Consider the following 25797-nt stretch of genomic DNA (forward strand, 5'->3'; position numbering starts at 1 on the left):
TTAGAAGTTATTTTATAGAGTGATAGTCTAGTGGATATGACCTCCGCCTCCGATTCCGGAGGGCGTAGATTCGAATCAAGTTTGGGGCATGCGCCTTCCACTTTTTAGATAGGTGCATTTTAAGAAATTAAATATCACGTGTCTCAAACGGTGAAGGAAAAACTCCGATTAAAATTATCTTAATTCTCTACGTGTGTGAGGTCTGCCAATCCACATTGGGCCAGCGTGGTGGACTATAAATTAGCCTAACTCCTCTCATTCTGAGAGGAGACTCGTGCTCACCGAATATAGGTTGATAATGATGATGATAATGAATGATTGTATAGAACTATATGTTTGTAGTAGTAGAGGAAAGGTGATATCAACATGCTTATTTTTGCCACCAAGTAGAAAGCTTTGCTTTGAAAACCATGGTTGCTGGTATAATTACAGTCACATGTGGCTTAAAGTCTAACCTCAGATTGAAGGTGAAGTGTCATTTTGTAGAACGCGTTTCTTGCATGTCTTGCGAAGGTTTGCAGTATTTATAGACGATATTTTGTTACTTACCATCAGATGGGATTTCTGTTTGATCCGTAAACTATTACGCATCTAATAATATGCAAGTTATTACGATATTTTTTTTAATTTATAGCTGAGGCTAATTAAACATTAATATTTAAAATGATCATTTTTCTAACTCATATGAACAAAATTAAAACCTGCTGTCAAGTATCACGAGATGTAATTATACACCACTCGCCTGATGTGTACTCGGCTAGAATAATAACTCAGGGCATATTTTAATAGGCAGATGTTTTACGACATAAAACCTTTGTTAACGATGATGTTGTAATTGGCGTACAGTCTGACCCCAGTCTATTTGAAAAACTAAATAATTGGTAATATGATAGCAGTATAATTTAACCTATTAATATTGTAAATCTGAAAATAGTTTCTGAAAATATATTAAATTACTAGCTGACCCACCAAACGTTGTTTTAGCCTTTAAAAATTTTGGAGTGGTGAATGAAATGAAAACCGTATGAAAAATAAATTGGCCTATTCAAAGACCTACCCAATCTGCGCACAAATTTTCATAAAAATGGGTCCAGCCGTAACAACGAGAGATTTTTTTATATTAGAATGATTTATAACTAATATTTAAATACGTGCGCTTGGAGCCCATAAATTTTCCTCATTTTGATAATGCTTATTTATCAAAAATTATATTGTAAAATTAAATTCCATAATTCAAGAAAAAGAACATTTAACTATGAAATACCCGCAAAACAAAGCAAAAGCAAAGCTTGCTATTTCTAAGCAATTCCATCTGTATTCAAAAAATAAACCGCAAAGGAAATAAAAATAAACACATCAACAAAATAACGGTCCAAGACTGAATATCCCATGTATTACGCCGAATTACCTCGTCTCAAAAGAGTCTTTCATAACTGTAAAAGAAGTAATAATAACTGTGAAATAAAAATATAAGAGCGGTGTTAAGTAGGCGTTAATAAGCGTAAAATAAGAAATAAGAGTGAACTAAGCGATGTTATAAATGGTGACATCGCTTTGCGGAGACAAAGGAAGACGGTCAAGTGTGAGTCGTCCTCGTATTCACTTACTACCTACTCATGAGTTTTATAACTTTTTCTTTTATTTTTCTTGCTCTAGCGTTTCTGAGCTCACTGGGACAGTGTAAAAATATCTTAGTAAATGTAATAAACAAGATTAACTATTTAGCAACATATTACGCAATTCTAGAGGGTTTATCTGGAGGGTTGTAGGTGCGAGAGGATTACCAGCAAAATCTCTCTATAACTTGCTTAAAGACTTTAGAAGAGCAGCTAGTTCTATATTAGAACGAGTATCTAAAGCTGCTCTAATAGGATCTTACCAAATTTGGCTAGGCAGGGAGAACAACACGAGCAGAGAACGGGGAGTGTTGATCGATCGTCAAAGAATTCCTAAACCCTACATCCTGTAGTCACAAGTTCGGGACTCTGCTCGGAGTTTTTCTATCTACCACGCGATGGACCCGGCACCCGCACGGTGAATCCAGGGAATGCTAAGATATTCATCTCTCAATAGTGAGAAATTAGAATTCGACTGTATCTCTCTCTCTGTCTATAGTATTGTGTTAGACAGATAAATATATAGAAGAATCCGAAACTCTCTTAAGAAGTGATAGAACATCCTTAAACCGGTATCGTGTTATTTTAAGCTGTTTCTGAAAGAACTACATGAAAGAACACTATCTGAAAAATCTAAATCTTTATGATATTCTTCGTCGTCATCAACCCATATTCGGCTCACTGCTGAGCTCGAGTTTCCTTTCAGACTGAGAGGGGTAAGGCCAATAGTCCACCACGCTGGCCCAATGCGGATTGGCAGACTTCACACACGCAGAGAATTAAGATAATTCTCTGGTATGCAGGTTTCCTCACGACGTTTTCCTTCACCGATTAAGACACGTAATATTTAATTTCTTAAAATGCACACAACTCAAAACTTGGAGGTGCATGCCCCGGACCGGATTCGAACCCACAATCTCCGGAATCAGAGGCAGAGGTCATATCCACTAGGCTATCACGGCTACATGATATTCTTACATGGCTTTAATTAATAAACCATCGAGTTACCGCCTTCAAACTGTCACCTTCATAAATATATATAAATGGGACTAATCTGGAAGTATACTCTTTCAAATTGGTTAAGAAATGACGAAGTTATGAGATAACAAATATTAAAAAACAAAAACGTAGTTTGAAACGCGTTGAATTTTATTTTATTTTATTTTATAGATTTATTTGTAATCAACAGCGTAACAGTAGGTACATAATTATTAGATTACATAAGCTTAAAACTAAGGCCACAAAGATTACAGAATATACATATTATACAAAGCTACAATACAATTTCGGGTACCTATATTAACATTAAAAGATAAAAGTGTTCTAAAAAATCTTAACAAAATTTTGTAAGTGTGTGTGTAAGTTTGCGTGTTTGTGTGTGTGTGTGTGTGTGTGCGTGTGTGTGTAAGTGTAAATTATAAAGTTCTGTGTGACTTAATCACTTCTTTTTTAAGTTGTGTTTTAGATAGGTAAAATAAATCTAAATTGTAATAAACTTTATTATATGTTCGGGCCAGACGTAATACTATAGAATTTTGCGCATATATAGTATTACATTTGGGAACACTCAGTAACGCTGTGTGTCGACGTAGTGGTCTGAAAGATGAAGCGTTGATAGAAAAAATTGACAACAAGGAAGGGCAATCCAGTCTGCCTGTTAAAATTGCTTGAAGCAGTAACATATCGCTTAAGTTTCTTCTCCTTTCTAGTGTGTCAATTTTGTAATGCCTGCAAGCATCCTCATAACTATTAAATATTTTAAATTCCTTGAATGCCAAATATTTAAGGAATTGTTTTTGGATGGACTCAAGCCGTTGTGTGTGTATGACATAGTAGGGCGACCAGATGTTGCTAGCGTATTCAAGGGTACTTCGGACATACGCGAAGTATAGTGTTTTTATGGCTTCAATATTATTAAAGTTGCGTGTTACTCGCTTTATGAAACCGAGTTGTTTGTACGCTTTGTCAGCTACTACATCAACATGATCATTCATAGAGAGTTTACTATCAACGCTTATGCCTAAGTCTCTAACAGTATTAACCTTAACAATTTGCATGTTATTAATCTTATAGTCGAATGTTATTGAGTTTATTTTACGACTCAGAGTTATGTGATGACATTTATTAACATTTACAATGATTCTGTTTCTGGAGTAATATTCAGTTAAGGCATCAAGATCTTGTTGTAACTTATGACAATCATCCTGGTTGCGTATTTTAAGGAAAATTTTTTTATCATCTGCAAACAACAAGTGTTCGGCGTGAGCAAAGCTGTTTCCTATGTCAAACAGGTAAGCATTATACAAAAGAGGACCTAAAATAGATCCTTGGGGTACCCCTGAGGGTATTGATATAAAATTACTCCTGGCGCATCCCAATACCACTGCTTGCATGCGATTTTTAATGTAAGATGTGAACCATCGGTAGAGACTTCCGTTTATCCCTAAAGTGCTCAGTTTTTGTAATAAGATTACATGATCGACACGGTCAAAGGCTTTTTCGAAATCTGTATATATTACATCTACTTGGCATCTTTGATCCATACTTCTCAACACATAGTCAGTAAATATAGCCAAATTCGTAACAGTAGAGCGATTCCTCATGAATCCGTGCTGCTGGTTTGGGATCGACCTTGAGATAACAGGGCTAATGTGACTATAGACAAGCGTCTCAAACAGCTTACTCATAACATTTAGGATGGATATGGGCCGGTAATTCTCTATCTGAGTTTTTGATCCACTTTTGTGAATTGGAACGATTAACGCCTCTTTCCATTTATCGGGGAAGGTAGAGAAAGAATTTATAGATAAGTTAAAGATGATGGACAGAGGCTTAGCCAAAGAAGAAGCGCACTTGCTTAGGAATATAGGGGGAATGCCATCACTGCCGGATCCTTTGTTGGTTTTTAGAGCTTTTAACAATTTACGGACTTCGGTTTCGTCAGTTATAATTTTGCAAATTGATTCATTTTGTGTCGTGCTGATAGAAAGCGGGGCATCGTACAATGTCGCAGGTTTTGCAAAAACACTTTCAAATATTTACTGAACCCATTGCTAGCCGAAATTAAATCCGTGTATGTTGTTTGTCCTAGCGTCAGTTTAGTAGGGTAGCCAACTGTATTAGTCCTCAGAGATTTCATGTAGGAAAACAACATTTTCGGGTCCTTATGGATATAAGTTTGCATACGCTCAGAGTATGAAGAAAAGCACTTCTTCTGGACAAGTTTTTGTCGCGTCCTCAATATTGCAAACTCATCATAGTCTCGTGGGTTATTTCCCGTCTTCCATTTCCTGTGCTTTTGATGCTTTTCTTTTATTATATGGATCAAAGACTTTGAGTACCAAACAGGAAAGTTAGATTTGAATTTTACTTTTACCGGAATAAATTGCTTTATACATTCATTTAGGTACGAGTAAAAAATGTCTACTACGTCATTGATTGAATCCCCCAAAAGCACTTCATGCCACTTAATTTTAGAAAGATAATCGTTTATTTTTGTATACTCACCTTTAAAGAAGTCAGGCCGCTGAACAGGTTTCTTAGGGGCATTACGTACCAGTAGACTAGAGAAATTAAACTCGACACTCGGATGGTGTTTATCCTCAGGAACAAGGGGGTAGGTACATCTATGTACATTAAATTCAATGTTGCTAAATAACAGATCCAAAATTTTATGATTACTGTTTTCAACAGTATTCTGTTGTTTTAGATCTGATAAATTGCATACATCATTAATATTTATGAAAGCGTTTTGCAAATCTATTGAGCCGCTTCTATTTAAAGCTGGCCCAGAGTCTGACCATGTGACGTTCGGCAAGTTAAAGTCTCCAGCCAGTAGGATGTAGTCATTTGGATATAATGCAACTATTTCAGCAAGGCGAGAAGATATTGTAATTATTCGTGTCGGGAGACAGGTGTCAGGCGGCGCATAAATCAACCCAATATGGATGTTGCGATTTTGGGTTTTAATATATTCAGATGGTATAGTAGCCCATAGAGACTCAACACCTGGACAGGACCATTCATCATGGCGTTGGATATGTAATTTTTTTGACGCACACAGTAACACTCCACCGCCCAACTTCTTATCGGACGTTTTAGGATTTCGATCGCATCGCAGGACGTCATATCTGCTGTCACATATCTCACCATCATAGATGCCACTCGTCAGCCACGATTCGGTGATTAAAATTAAATCATAGTCATTGTTTAGTATGCTTTGTCTAAAATCGTGTGTTTTGGTACGTAAACCACGCACATTTTGGTAAACTATTTTAATGGGCTCATAAACTGTAAATACATAATAAGTACCGTAATATTAATATAAAAGCTTTATTAATGAGTTTTGTACGTGGTTTTGTAATTAGTAGGATTATTAGAGATCTGACATTCTTTGATTGAGTTACGTAGTAGTAATTTATTAATTTCGGGATTGATTCGTAAGTGTTGTATAGTCTGGCTGAGTTGTTCCCTGTGCAAAGTGTTAGGAGAAACTTACAAATATTATGTGTTTCAGAAAGCCGTAAGGTGTTCTTCGCGATGAATGTGTGTATGTGTGCAAGTGTGTTTGCAGAGTGAGGTGTGTCAGTAAGTTGTGTAAAGTGTATTTTATGAGATATAAAAAGTTGAGTATTATTACTAGTATTGTAATTTTTAAGCAAAATTGAAGACATTATTGGGATTTTAACAAGAATGAATAGAATTTTGCAAAGTAAAATGTACAAGACTATTTGAACTTGAGCAAGTCTTTTTCCGTCTTTATAGATAAAGCTGGCGATTCTTCGTTTTTTCGTAAAAAAATATTACAATTCCTAACCCATACAAACTTATAGGCTTTTTCTTTTGCAAGTCCTTTGGTTGCCCTTAATAATTGTTTGTTTTCTGGAGTTAGGTGTTCATTAACAAAGAATTTCTTCCCTGTGCCCTCAAGCCCTATATCTTTAGTGCTGATTCCTTTCTTCTTTTTTAGATTTGAGATAATTTTATCTTTTGTTAAGCGGTCTGTAAATTTTACTACTATGGGCTTGGGTCTACCAACTATCGTATGTTGAGGCTGGACACGGTGGGCAAATTCAATCTCGTCCAATCTCAATTCGACGCCTGCGTGTTTAGCAATTTTCACTATGAGGTTTGTGGCAGACTCACTGCTAGTTTGAGGCAAGCCGACTATTTCTAAGTTATTCATTCTTGCCTGCTGTTGTTGCCTACCGAACTGTGAGCGTATCTCGATGAGTTGATCCTCAGACGCAGTGATACGATCTTGCATTGAGCGCATGTTGTTCTTTAGATGGTCATTTTCTGTCTGGAGCTGGCTATAAGACGCCTGCAACTGGGTGAACTCAGAGGACAATGCTACTAATTCACTTTTTAATTCAGCAAAGACTGTGGACCTCAGCTCTTCAATAATTTCAGTTTTGATTGTTTTAAGCTTCACGTCTAGGATGTTTTCAAATCGGCTAATTAGGTAAGTATTATCTGTGAGAGGCACACTGCTATCGTGCCCGGTCACAGAAGCCTCGGAATCAGCGTCAATGGAACGTGGATTCTTGTGTGATTTGTCAGTACGTACCGGTGTGTTACTGTTGTCTCCACCTTTACGCACACTAGATACACAACTTGGACATTTCCATTGCGTACGTGCGGATGTTGAATCTCCAGTAAATCCGACACATTCAGAATGGTACATGCTGTTACATTGATTGCATTTAATCCTTTTTACAATAACGCTGATATTCTCACGGCAAGCCTCGCAAGTTCCAACCATTTTAATTTATTAATTTGTAGAAAAATTACAAATATATATTTAAATGAAAAAAAGTCTTCCACAGTGGTAGGTTTCGAACTGGGTACCTCGAGCTCGAGTCCGACGTATGTAACCGATACGCCACCGAAACGTTTGATAGCACTGGTGAATTTTTAGGTGCGAATGAAGTTAGGTATATCGCAACCGACTTGTCCTACAATGGATTATTTATATACCCACATCGAAAAAAATATATATTCGTAATGTTCACACACAGCGAAAAATAACTATTTTTATCACTTTGAGACAATGTTTAGCAGGTTCGATAGTAAGCCCAGTCAGAAAAAGTTTTGCACAACACTTCAGTCCAGAGATTATAGATATTTGGAATGTTTCTGGTGTGTTATTGTATAGATGCACGACACAGTTTTTAAGCACAGTTTTAGATAGGAAATCCTTTATAAAAAATCTCACGAACACTTTCACATATACTAAGCGATAATTAGAGTGGAAATAAACTTATCTTTGTTAAAAAATCTGACGTATTGTATTTTTAAATGAAAATTTATACGGAGCTAATGTACACTGGTCGACACTAGCGCCGACACTCGAATTGAGAAGCCGACCGTTTTTGAAGTCGATTAATAACGAAGTTGCCATGGAAATGGCCTGATTCCACGTCTTAACGTCGGGAGCTTAAGAAAAAAAGAGTTTGATCCGTAAAATTACAGCAGAATTGAAAATTACTTAAGTGAGGCAATCACAATTATGAATCGGAAAGACTAGCGAACTCTATCTACGTGTGAAGGTTGTAGTAATAAAGAAAGTTCTAGACTCATTTGCATTTGAAAGGCTCTGACGGTCTCACTGATCGTAGTCAAAGCTTAATCGCTGAGCTTAAAATTATAGAACATTTAAAGTTTTATATAAATGTATATGTTAAAATGTCGACGAATAGCGGCGGACTCGAAAACAATGCTTTCTCTTTGACTGCATTGGGACAAAAGAAAGAACGATATTTTGACATCGTCGACAACATCTACTTTCGCTTCACGAGCTACCTTGGTACCCCTTGCTAATCTTACAGGACTATAAAGACAAAATATATCGACCCAATAGCAACCGAATCGAAAATATCGATTTATGTCGTGGTCCGCACCTCAGCTCTAATGGGTTTGTTTATAATCAAACAAATCAAGAGTAATATTTCTTTTTCTTAAAAGAAATTGTTATCTTAATAGCCTCGTGGCAAAGTGACTTTACACTCCCGTGCCTTGGAGGACACTTAAACCCGGTCCCGGTCAATGGCATCACTTTTGGAATCTAAATCATCGATTCCCAAAGTGGTCTACGGAAGATTCAGCGGGGATCTAGGTTGACGTGACATAAAAATGGGGTTCACGATTCATCAGTGGGGTCCACGAAAATTCATCTGGTTTCATACCGAATGGGGAGTTTGCTAAATAAAATAATTGTGAATTGATTGCTTCCTTAAGCTGTGAGTAGATATCAAAAATTAAAGATGGATGAAATAACTTTTTTCCTGGACAATTTTACTTTTTATCATCCACTCACAGCTTAATCAATTATTAATTAATTATGTAATCAATTCTCACTATTTTTTTTAAAACTTTATTTCGCGGTGGCTGTGGATTCAGCTGCAACGAAAATCACATAGATCAATTTCTATAAATGTAATGACATTTTTTTGTCAAGTTTTGGATGAGAAATCTAGCAGATGGTCCACCAGCCCAGTCGGGAGTCGAACCCAGGACCTCCGTCTTGTAAATCCACCGCGCATACCACTGCACCACGGAGGCCGTCATCACTAGTTAATCTTAAATCGAGACTGCACGATAGAGCCGTTCTAGTGAGGAGATTAAAAGAAGACGTTTTATTTATTTTTTGATTCATTTATAATTTTACTACGTTAAAGGATCTTCTTTTCAGAAATCATAAATTGGAATTATTCTGTACCGATATTAATAAAATAAAATTAAATATTATTGTGAGCCGTGATAATATTGATAATTGGTTGCACCCAGCGGATTTCAGATTAAAAATTTTAATTATTTTGCGCCTCGGCCGGAGCGTATGAATCGTTTTAAATCATTTCCGATATTTCTGAACTGAAATTGCATTTATTTCACCAGATACGCGCGTTCTACTATCAACTTTTCTAATAAAACGAATGTTTTCCAATTTCCAACTAATAAATATATTAGTTGGAAATCAGAATTTGAAATTGGATGAAAATGAAATACATCATAAAATTTGTTTAAGTACAAGTATCATAAAAATGTACAATTTACAATACCATTTTAAAACTACTTTAAATGTACAATATTTGACTGTTTATGTGAATTTAAATGTAATATATCTTTGTGGAAATTTTAACTTTAAGTTCACTGAATATTAAGGCTTACAAATGATTGCAAAGTTTTCTGCCATACCTTCCAGTTGTGTCATCATACGATGATGAAACTGATGGGTTTATTGGAACAAACACCACACTATATGGAGCTTCGTTTACTTATTTCTCTCATTATGATTTTACAACCCTTCACCAATTTTGGTGAAAATGTTTTAGGGCTGATTTGAAAGTATACCTGGATGCCCTTTTAAACAAAAACCAAAAGTTAATAACGAAGTTATGTACTATGTGGTAAATAAAATTAAATACGCGTCTAATTGAAAACCGATGGTTTCTACCCGACGTCGTACTGGAACGCTACATCGCTTAGCGATCTTTGTCGGTAGGGTGTGAACTAGCCACGCCCGATGCCTACCGCTAGACCAGCCAATTTCTCAAAATCTATTGTAAAGTACCAATTTGATTAAATTACGATCTAGCGTACTTATGTGACTAATTAGTATTTTAACTTTAACCTAAACTTATAATATATTAATATTATACTAAGATAAAAAAAATTAAAAAAAAATTAAAATTCTAAACTAACCCAGGGACCTCACTGTTAAGCACTACCAACTGCATTTTTTGAGTAAAAATTTGATAGACTTACCGTTTTATCTTGTAGTAAACTAATCCGACAATTTAAATGAGCATCTTCCCCTAATTGTACAGTTATTTTAGTTAAATTCCCATCCGTCGTATCCTCAAAAGTAGGACCGTATCTTCTGTCATGGTCAAAATATGTGTTCTTTACTGATATCACATGAGGCACCATGTCGATGTTGGCATTAAGTTGACGAGGTTGATGCGGTTGAGCGGTTGATGTGTCTGGCGGTTGAGATGGTTGAGGTTCTTGTGGTACTTTGAAGGACTTGGTGCTGTCGATGGTGGAGTTTCCGAGGCGCAGCATCACCGGTGCCGGCACTATGCCAGTGCTGAGTGCGTAGTACGGTGTTACGGTGTGGTCTTCTTCAGTTGATGTGAGGTTGTCTGAAAGAAAAATGCTACGTTATTAAATTTTTAACTTCCCACTAGTTGCGTAGTTGGGAATATCTAAGATATTGATTTCAGCCTGTTTTTCGTAAATATTAGTCACTAGCGGACGACCGCGACTTCGTCCGCGTGAAACTCGATGTAAACTTTTAACTACCCCTATCCTACCCCTATCCTACCCCTACCCTACCCCTACCCTACTCCTACCTATCCCTACCCTACTTTTCTGGTTAATTTTTTACACCTTGTGTCTGAAAAACCCAAATATCTTACGGAACCCTATTTTTTTCCAAAATAAAATTTAGCCTATGTTACTTGTGGATAATGTAGCTTTCGAATGGTGAAAGAATTTTTAAAATCAGTCCAGTAGTTTTTGAGCCTATTCATTACAATCAAACAAACAAACAAACAAACATACAAACAAAGTTTTCCTCTTTATAATATTAGTATAGATATTTAGAAAAATCTCTCAAAACAAAAATATGATTTATTGAAAGTTTTGAGCTTTTAAGCTTCAAGTTGCTATAAGCTACTAGACACATTTACTATCACACTCACACTAATATTATAAAAGCGAAAGTTTGTGTGTGTGTAAGAGTGTAAGTATGTTTGTATATTTGTATGTTCTTTTACGCTGCGCCTACTGAAGCGATTTGGCTGAAATTTGGAATGGAAATAGATTTTACTCTGGATTAACACATAGGCTACTTTGAAAAACTGAATTTCACGCGGACGAAGTCGCGGGTGTTCGCTAGTTTTTTATAATGCTTGTTACCCAAAACCGGAACGCTAAGCCGCTTTGCAGTAACGGTTTACCGGTAGGGTAGTACGGCGATACCACCAGACCAGACCTGAGCCAATTTAGAAAAAAAAAAATTTAATTGAACCTAGTTGGGAATCAAATTTTGGACCTCTTTATAGAAAATATGCATATTCACCCTTTAATCGACCATTAACATAGGATAATGGTCATAAAGTTACCCTTTTTAGTTTACCCTTTTTGGATTTTTTTGTAAATAGAGTATACCTGTAGTAAATTAATAAACAGCTATCTGCATGAGAAGCAATACACCCACTCTCAAAGCACCTGAGCCATCATTTAAATAGGATCATCATCACCGTCATTATCAGCCTATTTAAAGTACCCACAAGAGGGCCAGGACTTTAAGGATATAGGAGAGGGGACATGAAGTTTAGACCCACTACGCTGCTACAAAAACAAGCACGAAATTAGATACTTTACCCTAATTCTATACTTTAAATAGGTACCTGTAGTAAATTGACAAACAGCTATCTGCATGAGAAGCAACACGCTCACTCTCCACAAAGCACCTGAGCCATCATTTATATAGGATTATCTTCACTATCATTGTCAGCCTATTTATACGTCCCACAAGAGGGTCAGCTCTTTAAAGATATAGGATTGGGGACATGAAGTTTAGACCCACCACTCTGCTACAAAAGCGTAAGCGTGCAATAGGGATGATGACAGTTTTTTAAATTGTATATAAATTAAGAGTATGCTAATAGTAAAGCAATTTTGTAAAAGTAACAAGGTATCTGTGATCATTACTTTCGGAGCTACAGGGATTTAAAGGGTCAGATTTGCGGCGCTGCCGGGGATCCCTGAAAAACGCCCTATACAAAATGGTACGAACTTATGACGTCGTAGGCAATTAATGATCGTTAGATTTGTCCCATACAAATCTAACGATCATTAATCGTTTAAACAAAATTACTAATATCTTTGTTATTTCTGCGTTTATGTTTATAGTTCAAACATTAAAAAATGTCACATTTAATGTAAGGAAACTAAAACTGTATGAATTTTCATCTAATTACGATAAAATATTTTTAGTAGATTTTGAAATTTTATAATCTTATTTATTTTGCAAATATCCAGTCAATCTTTGCTTTTTTGTATAAATTAGTTAACATTGACCTTATTTACCCGAATGTATCATAAAAATCAATATATTCAAACCTAGTCATCATCCCCATTGGATACTTTACCCTAATTCTGTATTTTTAAGTACCTGTAGTAAATTGACAAACAGCTATCTGCATGAGAAGCAACACGCCCACTCTCCACATAGCGCCTGAACGAGGCCGCGCCCGCCTCGGGCCTTCATAATCTGGAACAAATGAAAAATGAATACATTAAGGCCTCCTCCACTGACTCATCTGTCAATACGCCACCGAAACTGGGCCGTATTTCGAGCCCAAATTTGGCACACGTTAAAAATTCATCATCCACATACATTCTGATTCGAACGACCTTGAGACGAAATCTTATGTGGTTAGATAAATACTTTATTTCACACACAATAGAATATTACATTATAAGTGTTGTCTTATCGCTAAATGTAGTATAATGTCTTTCAGATAACTTTAGTTAAACGAATTCGTATTAGCTATACTAATATTATAAAGCTGAAGAGTTTTTTTAGTGTTTGCTTGAACGCGCTAATCTCAGGAACTACTTATCCGATTTAAAAAATTCTTTCAGTGTTAGATAGCCCATTTAGCGAGGAAGGCTATAGGCTATATATTTTCCCCGTATTCCTACGGGAACAGGAACCACGGGGGTGAAACTGCGTGGCGTCAGCTAGTAACTACATAATTATTGTCCATCTTGGCGTATGACCGGCCAGCTACTAATACAGGTTTCCACCTAGTATTCTTGCAACTAGTTTGTTATACTTTATTAAATTAATTCATTTTTCACATTCCAATTTTCATAGAAAACTCTTCAAAGCACTTAACGTAAAGTCTACAGACGAATGTCGGCAGAGAAGTAAAAACTCGGAGATAGACGCAAAAGGAGATAAAATGGGAGATGCAAAAAGATAAAAGCCCCGATCGTTTCAGTTTCATAGAATTTACTTCTGCCGGACATGAAACTGTAATGGAGATTGGTTCGCCTTTTAAAACGTCGGGTGAGTTTGTCAGTGAAATATGCAGTTTTGTTAAAGTGTTGAAGTTTATACTGGAACGGAAACTCTACATGGAAAAGCTGTTTGATTTTCCCAGAGTGTAGCGTATCTTTTTTACGGTTTGCGCTTTTGATGAAAAATAAGTTAGAAAGAAAAATAAGCTAACTATGGGCCTTATTAGAAGGCTCAAAATCACTCAGCGGGCGATGGAGCGAGCTATGCTTGGAGTTTCTCTGCCTGATCGAATCAGAAATCAGGAGATCCGCAGACGAACTAAAGTCACTGACATAGCTCAACGAGTTGCGAAGCTGAAGAAGTGGCAATGGGCAGGCCACATAGTTCGAAGAGCCGATGGACGTTGGGGTCCCAAGCTTGAGTGGAGACCCCGCACCGGAAACCGCAGTGTTGGTCGACCCCTCCACTAGGTGCATCGAGGATATCAAGCGGATTGCAGGAAACCGCTGGATGTTGGCGACTCGAGACCGTTATGCTTGGAGGTCCATGCAAGAGGCCTATGTCCAGCAATGGACGTCCATCGGCTGATAATGATGATGATAATGATGAAATTAGAAAGTTCACTTGCGTGAATTTTAGAATTAATTTAACTTTGGGTTGCAGTAAAGAAATACAAACGGTGACCGGCCATTTTGGTGCCTAGCATGTCACAGAAAAAAATATGACAAGAAATCCTTTTTAAAAAAAAATCTAAATCACCAAAAATAATTAATATTCTGTGTTGATTGGTTATTAATATTTTTTGGATAGTGTGTTTTTGGTTGACATCGTACAATTCACAATGTGCAATTATCAATCAAACTGAAACTAAACCAGTCTAACGCCCGAAATTAATAATCAATCCTAATCCGTTTTTTCCCGTCTAAGATCGATATTTCAATCCATTTCTTATATAAAGCATGCCAATAAGCGATCCTCGAATCGAGTTTGCAATCTTAAAAATCAATCTATCATTGGGAGGACGGATCACAGATTAGAGATGGCCTCTGTATGAAAATGTAAATTTTTGCGTGTCAATAACCTATCCGACCATTTTGACATATCCATAGATCGGTGTAAACAAAACGAACTTCTGTACTCAAACTACAAAAACGTCAGTTCTAGTTGTCAAAAATTTTCCGTTCCATTTTCGGTAGTGCGTTCTTCGTGTAGTGTGTATTTGATAATAAAATGATTTTTTTACGTGTTTTGAAATGTAAAGTCATATTTAGCTTAAAACATATTTCAAGTAGGTATTCCGTTTTTAATTTAAAGATTTGTTACATTTATAAAACGTTGAATATAAAGTATTATTGAATTAAGCACTGTGCTAAAAACGGAACGAAAAGGAGGGAAAAGATCGCTTGCGATCCGTCAGAAAAACATATTTAGATTGCAGAGTTTTAATATTGGCACGAAGATTAGAGATCAATCGGGTGATTGGCAACAATCTAAGATTTATTTGAATCTTAGATTGGAGATACATTATTAATTTCGGGCGTTAAACTTATAATTAGTTAATAAACGTCACTAAATTGAATATTGTAACGGCAAATTATAAAACCCGGCCAAGTGCGTGTCAGGCCACGCGCAGTGTTTCTTAAATTAAGTTAGCACTTTAATCCCTATGTAATACACAAAAATACCGATAACGATAACCCACACTATGACATAAACGAGTAAAACAAAAATCATCCCCACTTTACATGTAGGTGAGGTACCCAAAAAAAATTCAAGACTTTATTTTACGACTTTGTTCACATTTTTAATGTACATATTCATACTGACTTACAACTATCTAATCTAGTAGTAACAGTCTCTGCGCTAAACCACGGACGGACAGACAGACGGACATGGTGAAACTATAAGGATTCCTTGTGGACCACGGAACCCTAAAAATGGTCAGTCTCCTATCACTATTTCAGTAAGAAATGACCAAAAAAAATTCAAGACCTCTTATCAAAATAAATTTTAAATCAATAATTTATTCGTATCAAGAGCTTCATAGAGCAAGGTTAAAAAGTTCAGTTTTCACTAATAATTGCAATCCAATTTGCTTAATTAACTATATCTAGTACATTCAACTTTGTATTCAGAACTTCCTAAGTTGATTACTACAACACGACCGTATCCAAAGTTTCTCGTGTTCGTAATACAATTAGTGCGACGATTTCAATCGCGTACAGCAAAAGTTATTGTTGGTTATGAGGGTACTTGGATTGTGCGAAGGGAAATAAAGGGCCTAGTAGAATATCATCATTAACAGCCTATTTTAACGGCCTACATTTATTGGCGGGCCTAGGGTGATAATTATTGACTTAAATAAATATAAAATCAATTGGGCCCACTTCTCAGAATGATACAGAAATGAAATAATCTTTTTACCATAAAAAAATATTATTATAAAAACAAAAACCCGACTGATTGACTGACCCGAATATAAAATCCTAAACTGAATGTAATGTTTTGCACATTGACTAATTCGATGCTCGTGTTTTAAACTCTTTTACAGGGCATAATAAAACTGTATTCCACTATCCGGCGAACGTCAACATGGCCACGTATTTGTCACGTGTTACATCCGGCATCTTAGAATGGAGAATGTTTACTATTTTCAAATGTTAGATTTTTGTATTCTCCGTTGAAAATAAAAAAAATGTCGTGAAAGAATTATTTTGATACGTTAATTAGTTCTCAAGATTAGAATTTTAAAGTATGCGCGCGGCGACAGCCCGAGTTTAATGTGCGTGACGTCATCGTACAACACTTGCACGGCTCGTTCAGGCAATTTCGTACTTCTCTCTTAGCTACTGGCAAACTAATATAACAATAAACAATAGCATTAATCAAAGAGTAAATTAATATATGGGCCATTAGTTAGTAAATACGAAATTTCCTGAACGGGCCGGGCAAGTGTTGTACGATGACGTCACGTGCAATATCGCGACTGTTAGCGGAAGTCGATATTTTTTGCGAACTTTGAATGCATGTAAAATCATAACTATTTGGTATTTTTAAATAAAACAAAAACTAGTATATTTGTATATATAAAAGCTCTAATGTAACAAAGCTCTAATGTAACAAAGTTTCAAGTGATTTTGCATACCTAGTAACATTCGCCATTCTAATATCATTTAGTATGAACATCCATATACTGTTTGTTTACCTAATAGTCTATGACAGATTTCTACAGTCTGTACAGAATGCGCGCAAGATAAGTCTGCGCGCGACTGGCGCTATTACGTTGCCAGCGTTAGTGTTCCTTTTTACCCGCCTAGAGATAGATAGAGATAGACGACAAGATGGCGGCACTTTTGATTAATACCGATTTAGGCCACGCGGAAACTTATCGTGCGCGCACTCTACCCGTATACTACTCTGACTCGAGCTGGGATCGAACCCAGGACCTTTGTTTAGCCAACTGCGCCAGAGAGGTCGTCTGAAACAGAACCGTAATTAGTTTTCCCGATTCCAATAAAGGCATCATATATTTGCAAATATTTCAAAAACAAAACACATTAGAAACAGGTGGCTGGAAACGGAACTGTCTAAAACTGAACGCCGACGTCACGTCCGCTGAATAAAAACTAACTTTTTGCGACGAAATGGAGATAATACTGTTGTTTTGTACATCAGTATAAAAAATATTTATTCATTTTGTTTGGAACTAGCATTATTTTTGTTATTCGATAACGTTTTTTGGCTGGTGGGAGGCTTCGGCCGTGGCTAGTTACCACCCTACCGGCAAAGACGTACCGCCAAGCGATTTAGCGTTCCGGTACGATGCCTTGTAGAAACCGAAAGGGGTGTGGATTTTCATCCTCCTCCTAACAAGTTAGCCCGCTTCCATCTTAGACTGCATCATCACTTACCATCAGGTGAGATTGTAGTCAAGGGCTAACTTGTAAAGAATAAAAAAAAACGTTTAACACTCTTGTTGATTTAATTGCGATCTCTTTTTATGATGAATCTATAATTGCAGATAACTAACGGATCCCCGTGGTTTTACCCACGTAGTATCCCCTTCTATAAAAATACAGGGACATAATATAGTCTATGTTACTTGCTGATTATGTAGCCTTTCATTGGTGAAAGAATTTTAAATTTAAATTTTATTTTTTTATAAAATGTTTACTTATAAAATTATTGTAAAGATGTAAATTTTAAATGGTGAAATTGTCATTTGAATCATTAAATACTTAATAAATATATTTGCATGCCAAATTGGCAAGATACAATTACCATCTACATCTACCGACCACCTGTATATATAATGCATGTATCTGCAAATAAATAAATTGATTGATTGATTGATTCAAACCTAGTCTAATACATTCGGAGTCTCTTTATTACTAACAAAAGAAATATTTCCTCTAAAGGTGCTGACAGACTTGATCATTCCCTTGTAATGAGTATTCGTGCGAATGTTGTAGTATTCGTCGTGTTACATCACAGAGAAATACGAGAACATTTTAGCGTTTTATCGAGTGTTCTGGCGAGCATTCTAGCGAGCAGATTTGCTTGGTGCTTTTGTCCTGAGTCTTCTGTCATCGTTCTCCGCTTTCTTTATTCTAACATAACCTCCTTTAAATGACGGCCTCCGTAGCGCAGTGGTATGCGCGGTGGATTTACAAGACAGAGGTTCTGGGTTCGATCCCCGGCTGGACCGATTGAGGTTTTCTTAATTGGTCCAGGTCTGGCTGGTGGGAAGCTTTGGCCGTGGCTAGTTACCCTACCGACAAAGACGTACTACCAAGCGTAAATCGCTTGGCGGTACGTCTTTGTCGACGTTCCGGTACGACGTCGTGTAGAAACCGTAAGGGGTGTGGATTTCATCATCCTCCTAACAAGATAGCCCGATTCCATCTTAGATCGCATCATCCCTTAACTTCAGGTGAGATTGTAGTCAAGGGCTAACTTGTAAATAATAAAAAACAAACAATGAGTATAAATGCAGCCCACGCAACCGTCAAGTCTGACATCTTCATAAAGAATATCTTTGAATAGCATCAAATAGAGCGTTTGCTAGAATTCTCAAGATGTTCGTAGCAATATTTGGCTCTATGCTTGGCTCGGATCGTTGTTCATTTCGACAATATAAAAACGGCGAACGCTTGATGTTCTGTTACAAGTGAATGCTCAAGTCTATCAGTAGCTACCTTAATGAAAAAATGTGAAATATTATTATCAATGGGCTTGTAAGTTATAGATTGTTTTATAAAAAAATTGTGGACTTCTATTTTGACGCTACAGGAAAACTTAATCACAAAATTCATGTTTTGAAGCAGAGTTCAGTAATTCTATTCTATTCTATTACCTTTTCCTGCAAAACTGGACTGCCATGTGAAAGGGGCCTTAGACCTTTGATACAGTCCTGTTCATTATGTTATTGTTGTTTTTCTCTTTAAACGGAGCATAAATATTAAACGCTAAAAATACGTACCAGAAATTCATGGCGTTTCATAAAGGAAAACAATTTTTAACAATAAAAAAATCACTTTTTTACTTTTGAAAGTAAAGTCAAAAGAGAGTTCATTTTCATACAAAATTGCGTCCAGCGTCCAACCAATCACTGAACTCTGCTAAAAAATGATGAGTTTTGTGATATGTTTTCCTGTAGCGTCAAAATAGAAGTCTACACAAAGCTTTTATAAAGCTGATGAAACACAAGTCGACACAATATCACATATATAACTGTTCGCAAGGGTTCATACGGTGTACTTTCACGATTATATCAGCGGGTTCTTTAAAACAATAGGAACGTGCTATGTGGGCCTTAAATGGAAATGGGCAGGCCCCATACAAAGAACATCAGACGATAGATGGTCCCAAATTATTACAAACTGGTACCCACGGGACTCAAAACGCAAACGAGGTAGACCATTAAGAAGGTGGAGTGACGATATAGTCAGGGTTGCAGGTAAAACATGGCAACGAACAGCCAGAGACAGAATACAATGGCTACAATTGTGTCCTTACAAAAAAGAACAATAAAATGAAAAATTAACATTACTAACATAATAAAAAAAAAATTAGATAATATCAACTAACCCACTAACAATCTATAAAACTTGTAAACCTTAATAATAATTTTCAAAAAAAATGTCAGTAATTGTAAGGAAATAAAGCTATTTTTATTTTTTTTATTTATTTTGTGTGGGCCGGTGTGGTCCGGCGGCTGAACACCTGGCTCCCACTCCTCGTGTCCCGGGTTCCAGCACCGGTACCGATGACAGATCAGCTCTTTCCCCTTACGATCTCGGGGGCGCCCGGACTGATACACTCAGGCCAAAACACCCTTCCCGAACGGGCCTCTAAGCCGAGGTCCGAGTCTCAGAGAAGACGCCCTTAGAGAGTCGTTCCGCCCGTTTACTCTGATTCTGCTTTCGGGCCCCATCAGGCGATGCTTGTGCGCTCGCCCAATCCTCCCGGTGACGTCGCTAAGGTCCCATAAGGAGCCTACGGCACTTACATGATTAGGAAAAAAAGTGCTATGAGAGGTTGATTGAGGAAGGAGTCGAGGAGACTCCTTCCTCAATCATTGTGTAAGTCAACTCAAGTGAGTAATTAAGTTGTAAGATCTCGCGCCGGAGTGGACAGTGGTTGTTGTTCGATAGTTCGATGCGTGAGAGAGATACCGGTTATTATGGAATAAAAAAGCCGTGATAGCCCGGTGGATACGACCTCTGCCTCCGATTCCGGAGGGAGTGAGTTCGAATCCGGGGCATGCTCATCCAACTTTTCAATTGTGTGCATTATAAGAAATTAAACATCACGTGTCTCAAACGGTGAAGGAAAACATCGTAAGGTAACCTGCATACCAGAGAATTTTCTTAATTCTACCAATCCGCATTGGACCATTGAGTGTGGTTGCCTATCGGCCTAACCCCTCTGATTTTGAGAGGAGACTCGGGCTCAGCAATGAGCCGAATATAGGAAAAACCCCCGACTGTCATGAAATTATTAATTATACTCACGATCAAGTCTCTTTCAGTGCGTTTTCATTTGAGACCGCACTCGAGTATATTTGCAGACATTCGGTTTTTCTGCCCCACTTTCACCCCACACAACTTTCAAACGGCTCAACTGATTTTCATCAAACATGTCTAAGAACACTAGCACATAAGTCACCTTTAATACAAAAAAGCTACATTGAAATCGCTTCATCCGTTCGGGAGTTATGATGCCACAGACAGAATGACAAACAGACATACATGTTAAACTTATAACACCCCTTTTTTCGGGTTGGGGTTAAAAAGTGCCCAACGCGGCTAGAGAACTTTTCACTTCTAAAATGCAAAATATATTTTGTTTCTACGAGTATTTGGGCTATATTTGAGTTAACATTGCATATAAATGAAATCCACAGAAGGCAGTGCTTGTCAAACTACTATTCATCATTATCATCATTATCAACCCATATCTGGCTCACTGTTAAACTCGAGTCTCCTGTCAGAATGAAAGGAGTTATGCCAATAGTTAATTATTTCTTAAAATGCACATAACTGAAAAGTTGGAGGTGCATGCCCCGGACCGGATTCGAACCTACACCCTCCCTAATCAGAGGCAGAGGTCATATCCAGAGGGCTATCACAGCTCTTGTTACTATTATAAATGGAGAAATATTTATTCTTCCCACAAAGCTTCTTGCACGAGGCCGAGTATTCCCACCGGAGTACTAACGCCAGTCGGAAATTTAATTTAAAACATAACCAGCTTTTTAGCTCGCATTTTTCATTTGGAGGCACGCCTATCATGGTGTGAAAAAAAATTTAATTAAGATTTACCTAGAATTTTATTCTGGATTTTTTATTGTCCTTTAGATAATTGGATGCGAAAAGTCTTCAGAATAAGACGAAAAAGCGGATTTGTATGACGACTAAGACGGAAAGAATCAAAGGATAAGCCTTACTATGTAATAGCGCCAGCGTATTGGGTACCTTGCCCAATGCCCATGGGTAAACATTTTTTTTTTTTAAGAATATTTGCCATATTTTAAATATGACCAATATTCCCATTCCCCTCCAACTAGTCGGGAAAGACTGTATTAGGTGTGGGTACGTCAATAGACCAATGGGGCGGTGATTGAACCACCACCCCTTGGTGATGAGTCTGACGGCTCTTATTGTTAAGCTATTGAGACTATAATTAGACGGTGTTTTTACTTATCATCGTCATCAACCCGCAATCGGCTTTCTGCTGAGCTGCACCACGCGGGCCCAATGCGGATTGACAGACTTCACACATGCAGAGAATTAAGAAATTTCTCTGGTATGCAGGTTTCCTCACGATGTTTTTCCTTCACCGTTTGAGACACGTGATATTTAATTACTTAAAATGCACACAACTGAAAAGTTGGAGGGGCATGCCCTGGATTGGATTCGAAGCCACACCCTCTGGAATCGGAGGTAGAGGTCACATCCACTGGGCTATCGCGGCTCTTAATTATTAATTTATACTTATACCAGATACTAAACAGACAGAACAATAGCAAATGCCCGCGAATCCTCACACAAATCCTGTAAAACCAAGGATATTTACGCGATAAAAAATTGCCTATGTTCTATTTCAAAATTTCATTTGACCCCGCACCAAAATTATGTTTTTTAATTAACATTACTTTTAAGGTAAAAATAAATATCCATAAAAAAAAATGTCTATCTATCAACAGTTTTATAATATAGTATCTAACTATTTTGTTATAAAACTAGCAGACACCACGCGGTTTCACCCGCGTAGTTCTTGTTCGCGATTTAATACGGGAATAAAATATAGCCTGTAACACCCGGGGATAGTGTAGCTTCCCAACAGTGAAAGAATTTTTCAAATTGGTTTTGTAGCTTCGGAAATTATTCAATACAAACAAACAATGAACTCTTTCCTCTTTAAAATATTAGTATAGAATATTGTATATTGATGGTCCAAGCATATAACCCACCTGATGATATACGGAAAACAATACCCTACAAAAAGGTTTGGATGTACTTTAAGCAATGTGTTAAAAAAAATTTACCTAGTCGAGGTAACTATACAGTATTGATGAGTTCCTTAACGACAAAGGTGCTTGGAGGCCATTGGATCAGCTTCCACCTTCACACAGGAAGTAAAACTATAAGAAATTGTAATTGTTATCAATTGTAAATTATAATACTGTAAGACTTTTTCATTTCAAAAGAGTTGAGTATTTTGCCGGTATCTTCTCAGCAAAACCTGCCTTCCGAACCGGTGGTAGAATCTTTACGAATAGTCAACTGACGTGTCGAAAGTGCTTGTAAACTGAGCCTACTTGAAATAAGTGAAATTTGAATTTGAATTTTTGAAAAGTATAATTCCTAAATAGTAAAACAAGAAATAAGAGATGAAACATAAAAATGATATCATAGTAAGACCATCTTTTTGCTCAGAAAGACCTGTTTTTCATTATTTTTAGGTTGTAAGCTTAGCTGTCGCGAGCCCGCTGAAATTTGTCCCCTTTGGATTAAACTGCGCAAAAGGGATTACATGATAACGTTTTTTATGCTCAGCTCTAAAGCAGAGCTATTTTTCCGTTTATTTGAAGTTATTAGACTTTCGTCATTAACATTAACTTTGTTGGTTAACGTAAATGTCTTGTTAGATAAGTGGCGTGCTTGCGTTGGCGTACACGTGCCGTTAGGAATCGTGTGTTCGGTGTTAGAGCCAATTTTTTTTTTATTTTTTGACGTCCACTGCATAGGGCCTAGTGGCAGTTTGATACTGTGACGATCGCGTTAACGTAAACGTGAATTTTTAAGGAATTGAAACAGCGCCATCTATTGGCACTACTGCACAACTGTTTCAATTCCATATAAATTCGCGTTTACGTTAACGCGATAGAAACAGTATGAAAATATTGACAACTCCCACTAGGCACACAAGACTGCCATAATTAAAAAATAACTGTTCAATATTGCATCAGGGATATTTTTGTAAAAAACAGACAGACATTAAAATGTGCGCGAGTGAGATTATAGAGGGTTCCGTTTTTGTACTGCTTACGTTCGTAACTCTAAAAAAAGATCATAGTACGGCGTCAAATAACTATAGCCGAGTCGACAATTAGTAAACGGGCGGTGACACGATACGGTTAAGATCTCTTTCCGTGTAGGTACTAGTTTAAGTGTGCGGTAACCTTTATTTTTAACCTGTCTGGAAGTCACAGACGGGATTTTTAGTAAGCTATATCCCATAGGAAAGAAGTTACAAGAAAGAGCTAGTAATAGAAAGTAGAACAGTTGTGAATAGTTTCTACAATTTTAAAACTCGAGATACGTTTTTATGCAATTCTGTGAACTTGACTTTTTCAACTCCACAGCAGCCTTCAGCAATTCACTCTTTATTTTATATTCACACTCCGTTAAAAATATATAATGGAGTGATTTATGGAATGAATAGCATCTGTTTTAAATATTAAATTTTCAGTCTTCTAAAAAATGTTTCCAGTAGCGCTATTTTTATGATATTCTTTTTATTAACATTTAGTTGGACGGTTATTTAATTTTCATGATAAAAATGAATAAACGTCTATGAAAATCAAATTGTGTTTTTGGATTGAAGTGTTTAATAGTCAATTACCTTATGATTTAAGTATATTAGACTTTGATATACCCTATTTGTTATGTTCATTCGTTTCAATAGTATCTAGTAGAGGTTTTCGTTTCAGAGCCTTTTTGACATGAGATTAACAGCAGAGAGTCAAATTCACATTATTTTTTTTAGCGTATTCCATTTGAAAGGTGACTGTGAACCATAAAAATAATGTGAAACATATTTTTAAAAATACCCACACTTGACATGGCTTTAATTATTCATGTATTTATGCTAATGTATTCCAACCTCGACACTTTTCAGCGCTGTCATCAAAGGTTAAGACAGGGCCGGAATTATCTCCGGAACACGAGTGTCGCGGATTACCTTTGGAGCTCTGATTACCGACGATTACCGCTGATTACCGCTCGTTTTATGCGCTAAGCGGAAATCGTGACATTGCTACATTAAATTTTGGGGAGCTAGTTCATGAACGACGAGCGATTTACGTATTACTCTTGTTGCTTCATCTAAAATTTAATAGTGGACGTAGATGTTTTTTGGGTGTCTTGTGGTCTTATTATTAATCTAAGACAAGGGGTGCTATTCTGTAATTGTATTTTTAAAAATTGACAGTGTAAGTCTAGAATTAGTCTCTATCTCTTTCTTTCTTACACGATACTATATAATGAGAAAGAGCTTCGCATTTAAACTGCCGAGTTTCAAAAATATCTTTACTGATTAGTGTCACAGGTAACAAATGATACACACAGCATATTATAATAAAAACATTGATTTTCTTGTTTTATTTATATTATATTCACGAAATAATTTTGGAACTACTTACTAAAACATCCCAGTGCTATAAAAAATGTAAACTACGTAAATAATATATTAAATTCTTCGTAAAAAACTAATTACATTTCAGTCGAGAGCGGCGGCGTAGGGGGGCTATCATGGCATGATAATGTCATGCCGTTTGCCGTCGTGCCAAATGATAATTTTACGTGAAAATTATAATGATAATAATATTATTGATATCAACCGCCTGGCGCTTATGACTTGGGACGGTCCGCTGGGTAATGGGTAAATCCCATTTAATTCCTCACAAACCGCGGTCGAGATTCTTTTGATAATAATTTAAAATATTCCAAGCTGATAGTGAGGTCTAAATTAACGGATTTCACAAAAGTCACGAGACAATTACGTGGGGATGAAAAAAGTTGGCAATATTTGAAATTAAATTACTGCTCTCCGACTCTCCCTGGAGAATTCTAAGTTCTTCGGTTCCAAATTTAATGAGGTTAGTATTTTTTTAATGCGCTTGTAGAGAATTTAGTATTAGGCACTAACTTTTGTTTGAGCTTGCTGAAGCAAACGTTCGTTAATGACTACTCGTTAATTACGCCCACTAGTATGTATTACAAGTATTTTGATTAGTAGGTAATTATAACTGACTGTGACGTCACCCGGATCTCAGCTCAAAATCAGCGCTGGGCATTGCTTTTCTGCGATGAACGCCTAATGCTGAGCTGTAAACCCTTTTTGTTTATGATC

General features: G+C 36.7%; 1 protein-coding gene across 1 annotated transcript in view; it reads right to left on the reverse strand.

Annotated features, from left to right (window-relative positions):
* Nucleotides 1-25797, reverse strand: part of LOC112049878 (uncharacterized) — a 135505-nt gene that overhangs the window by 17143 nt on the left and 92565 nt on the right. The window contains exons 2-3 of the mRNA XM_024087918.2: nt 12802-12900; nt 10383-10762 (exon numbers count right to left, since the gene is read on the reverse strand). Coding sequence (XP_023943686.2) covers nt 10383-10762; nt 12802-12859 — 438 coding nt within the window. The 5' untranslated portion in view covers nt 12860-12900. The remainder of the gene's footprint in view (nt 1-10382; nt 10763-12801; nt 12901-25797) is intronic.

Source organism: Bicyclus anynana, chromosome 17 (genome assembly GCF_947172395.1).
Source record: "Bicyclus anynana chromosome 17, ilBicAnyn1.1, whole genome shotgun sequence".
NCBI classification, from domain to species: Eukaryota; Metazoa; Arthropoda; class Insecta; order Lepidoptera; family Nymphalidae; genus Bicyclus; species Bicyclus anynana.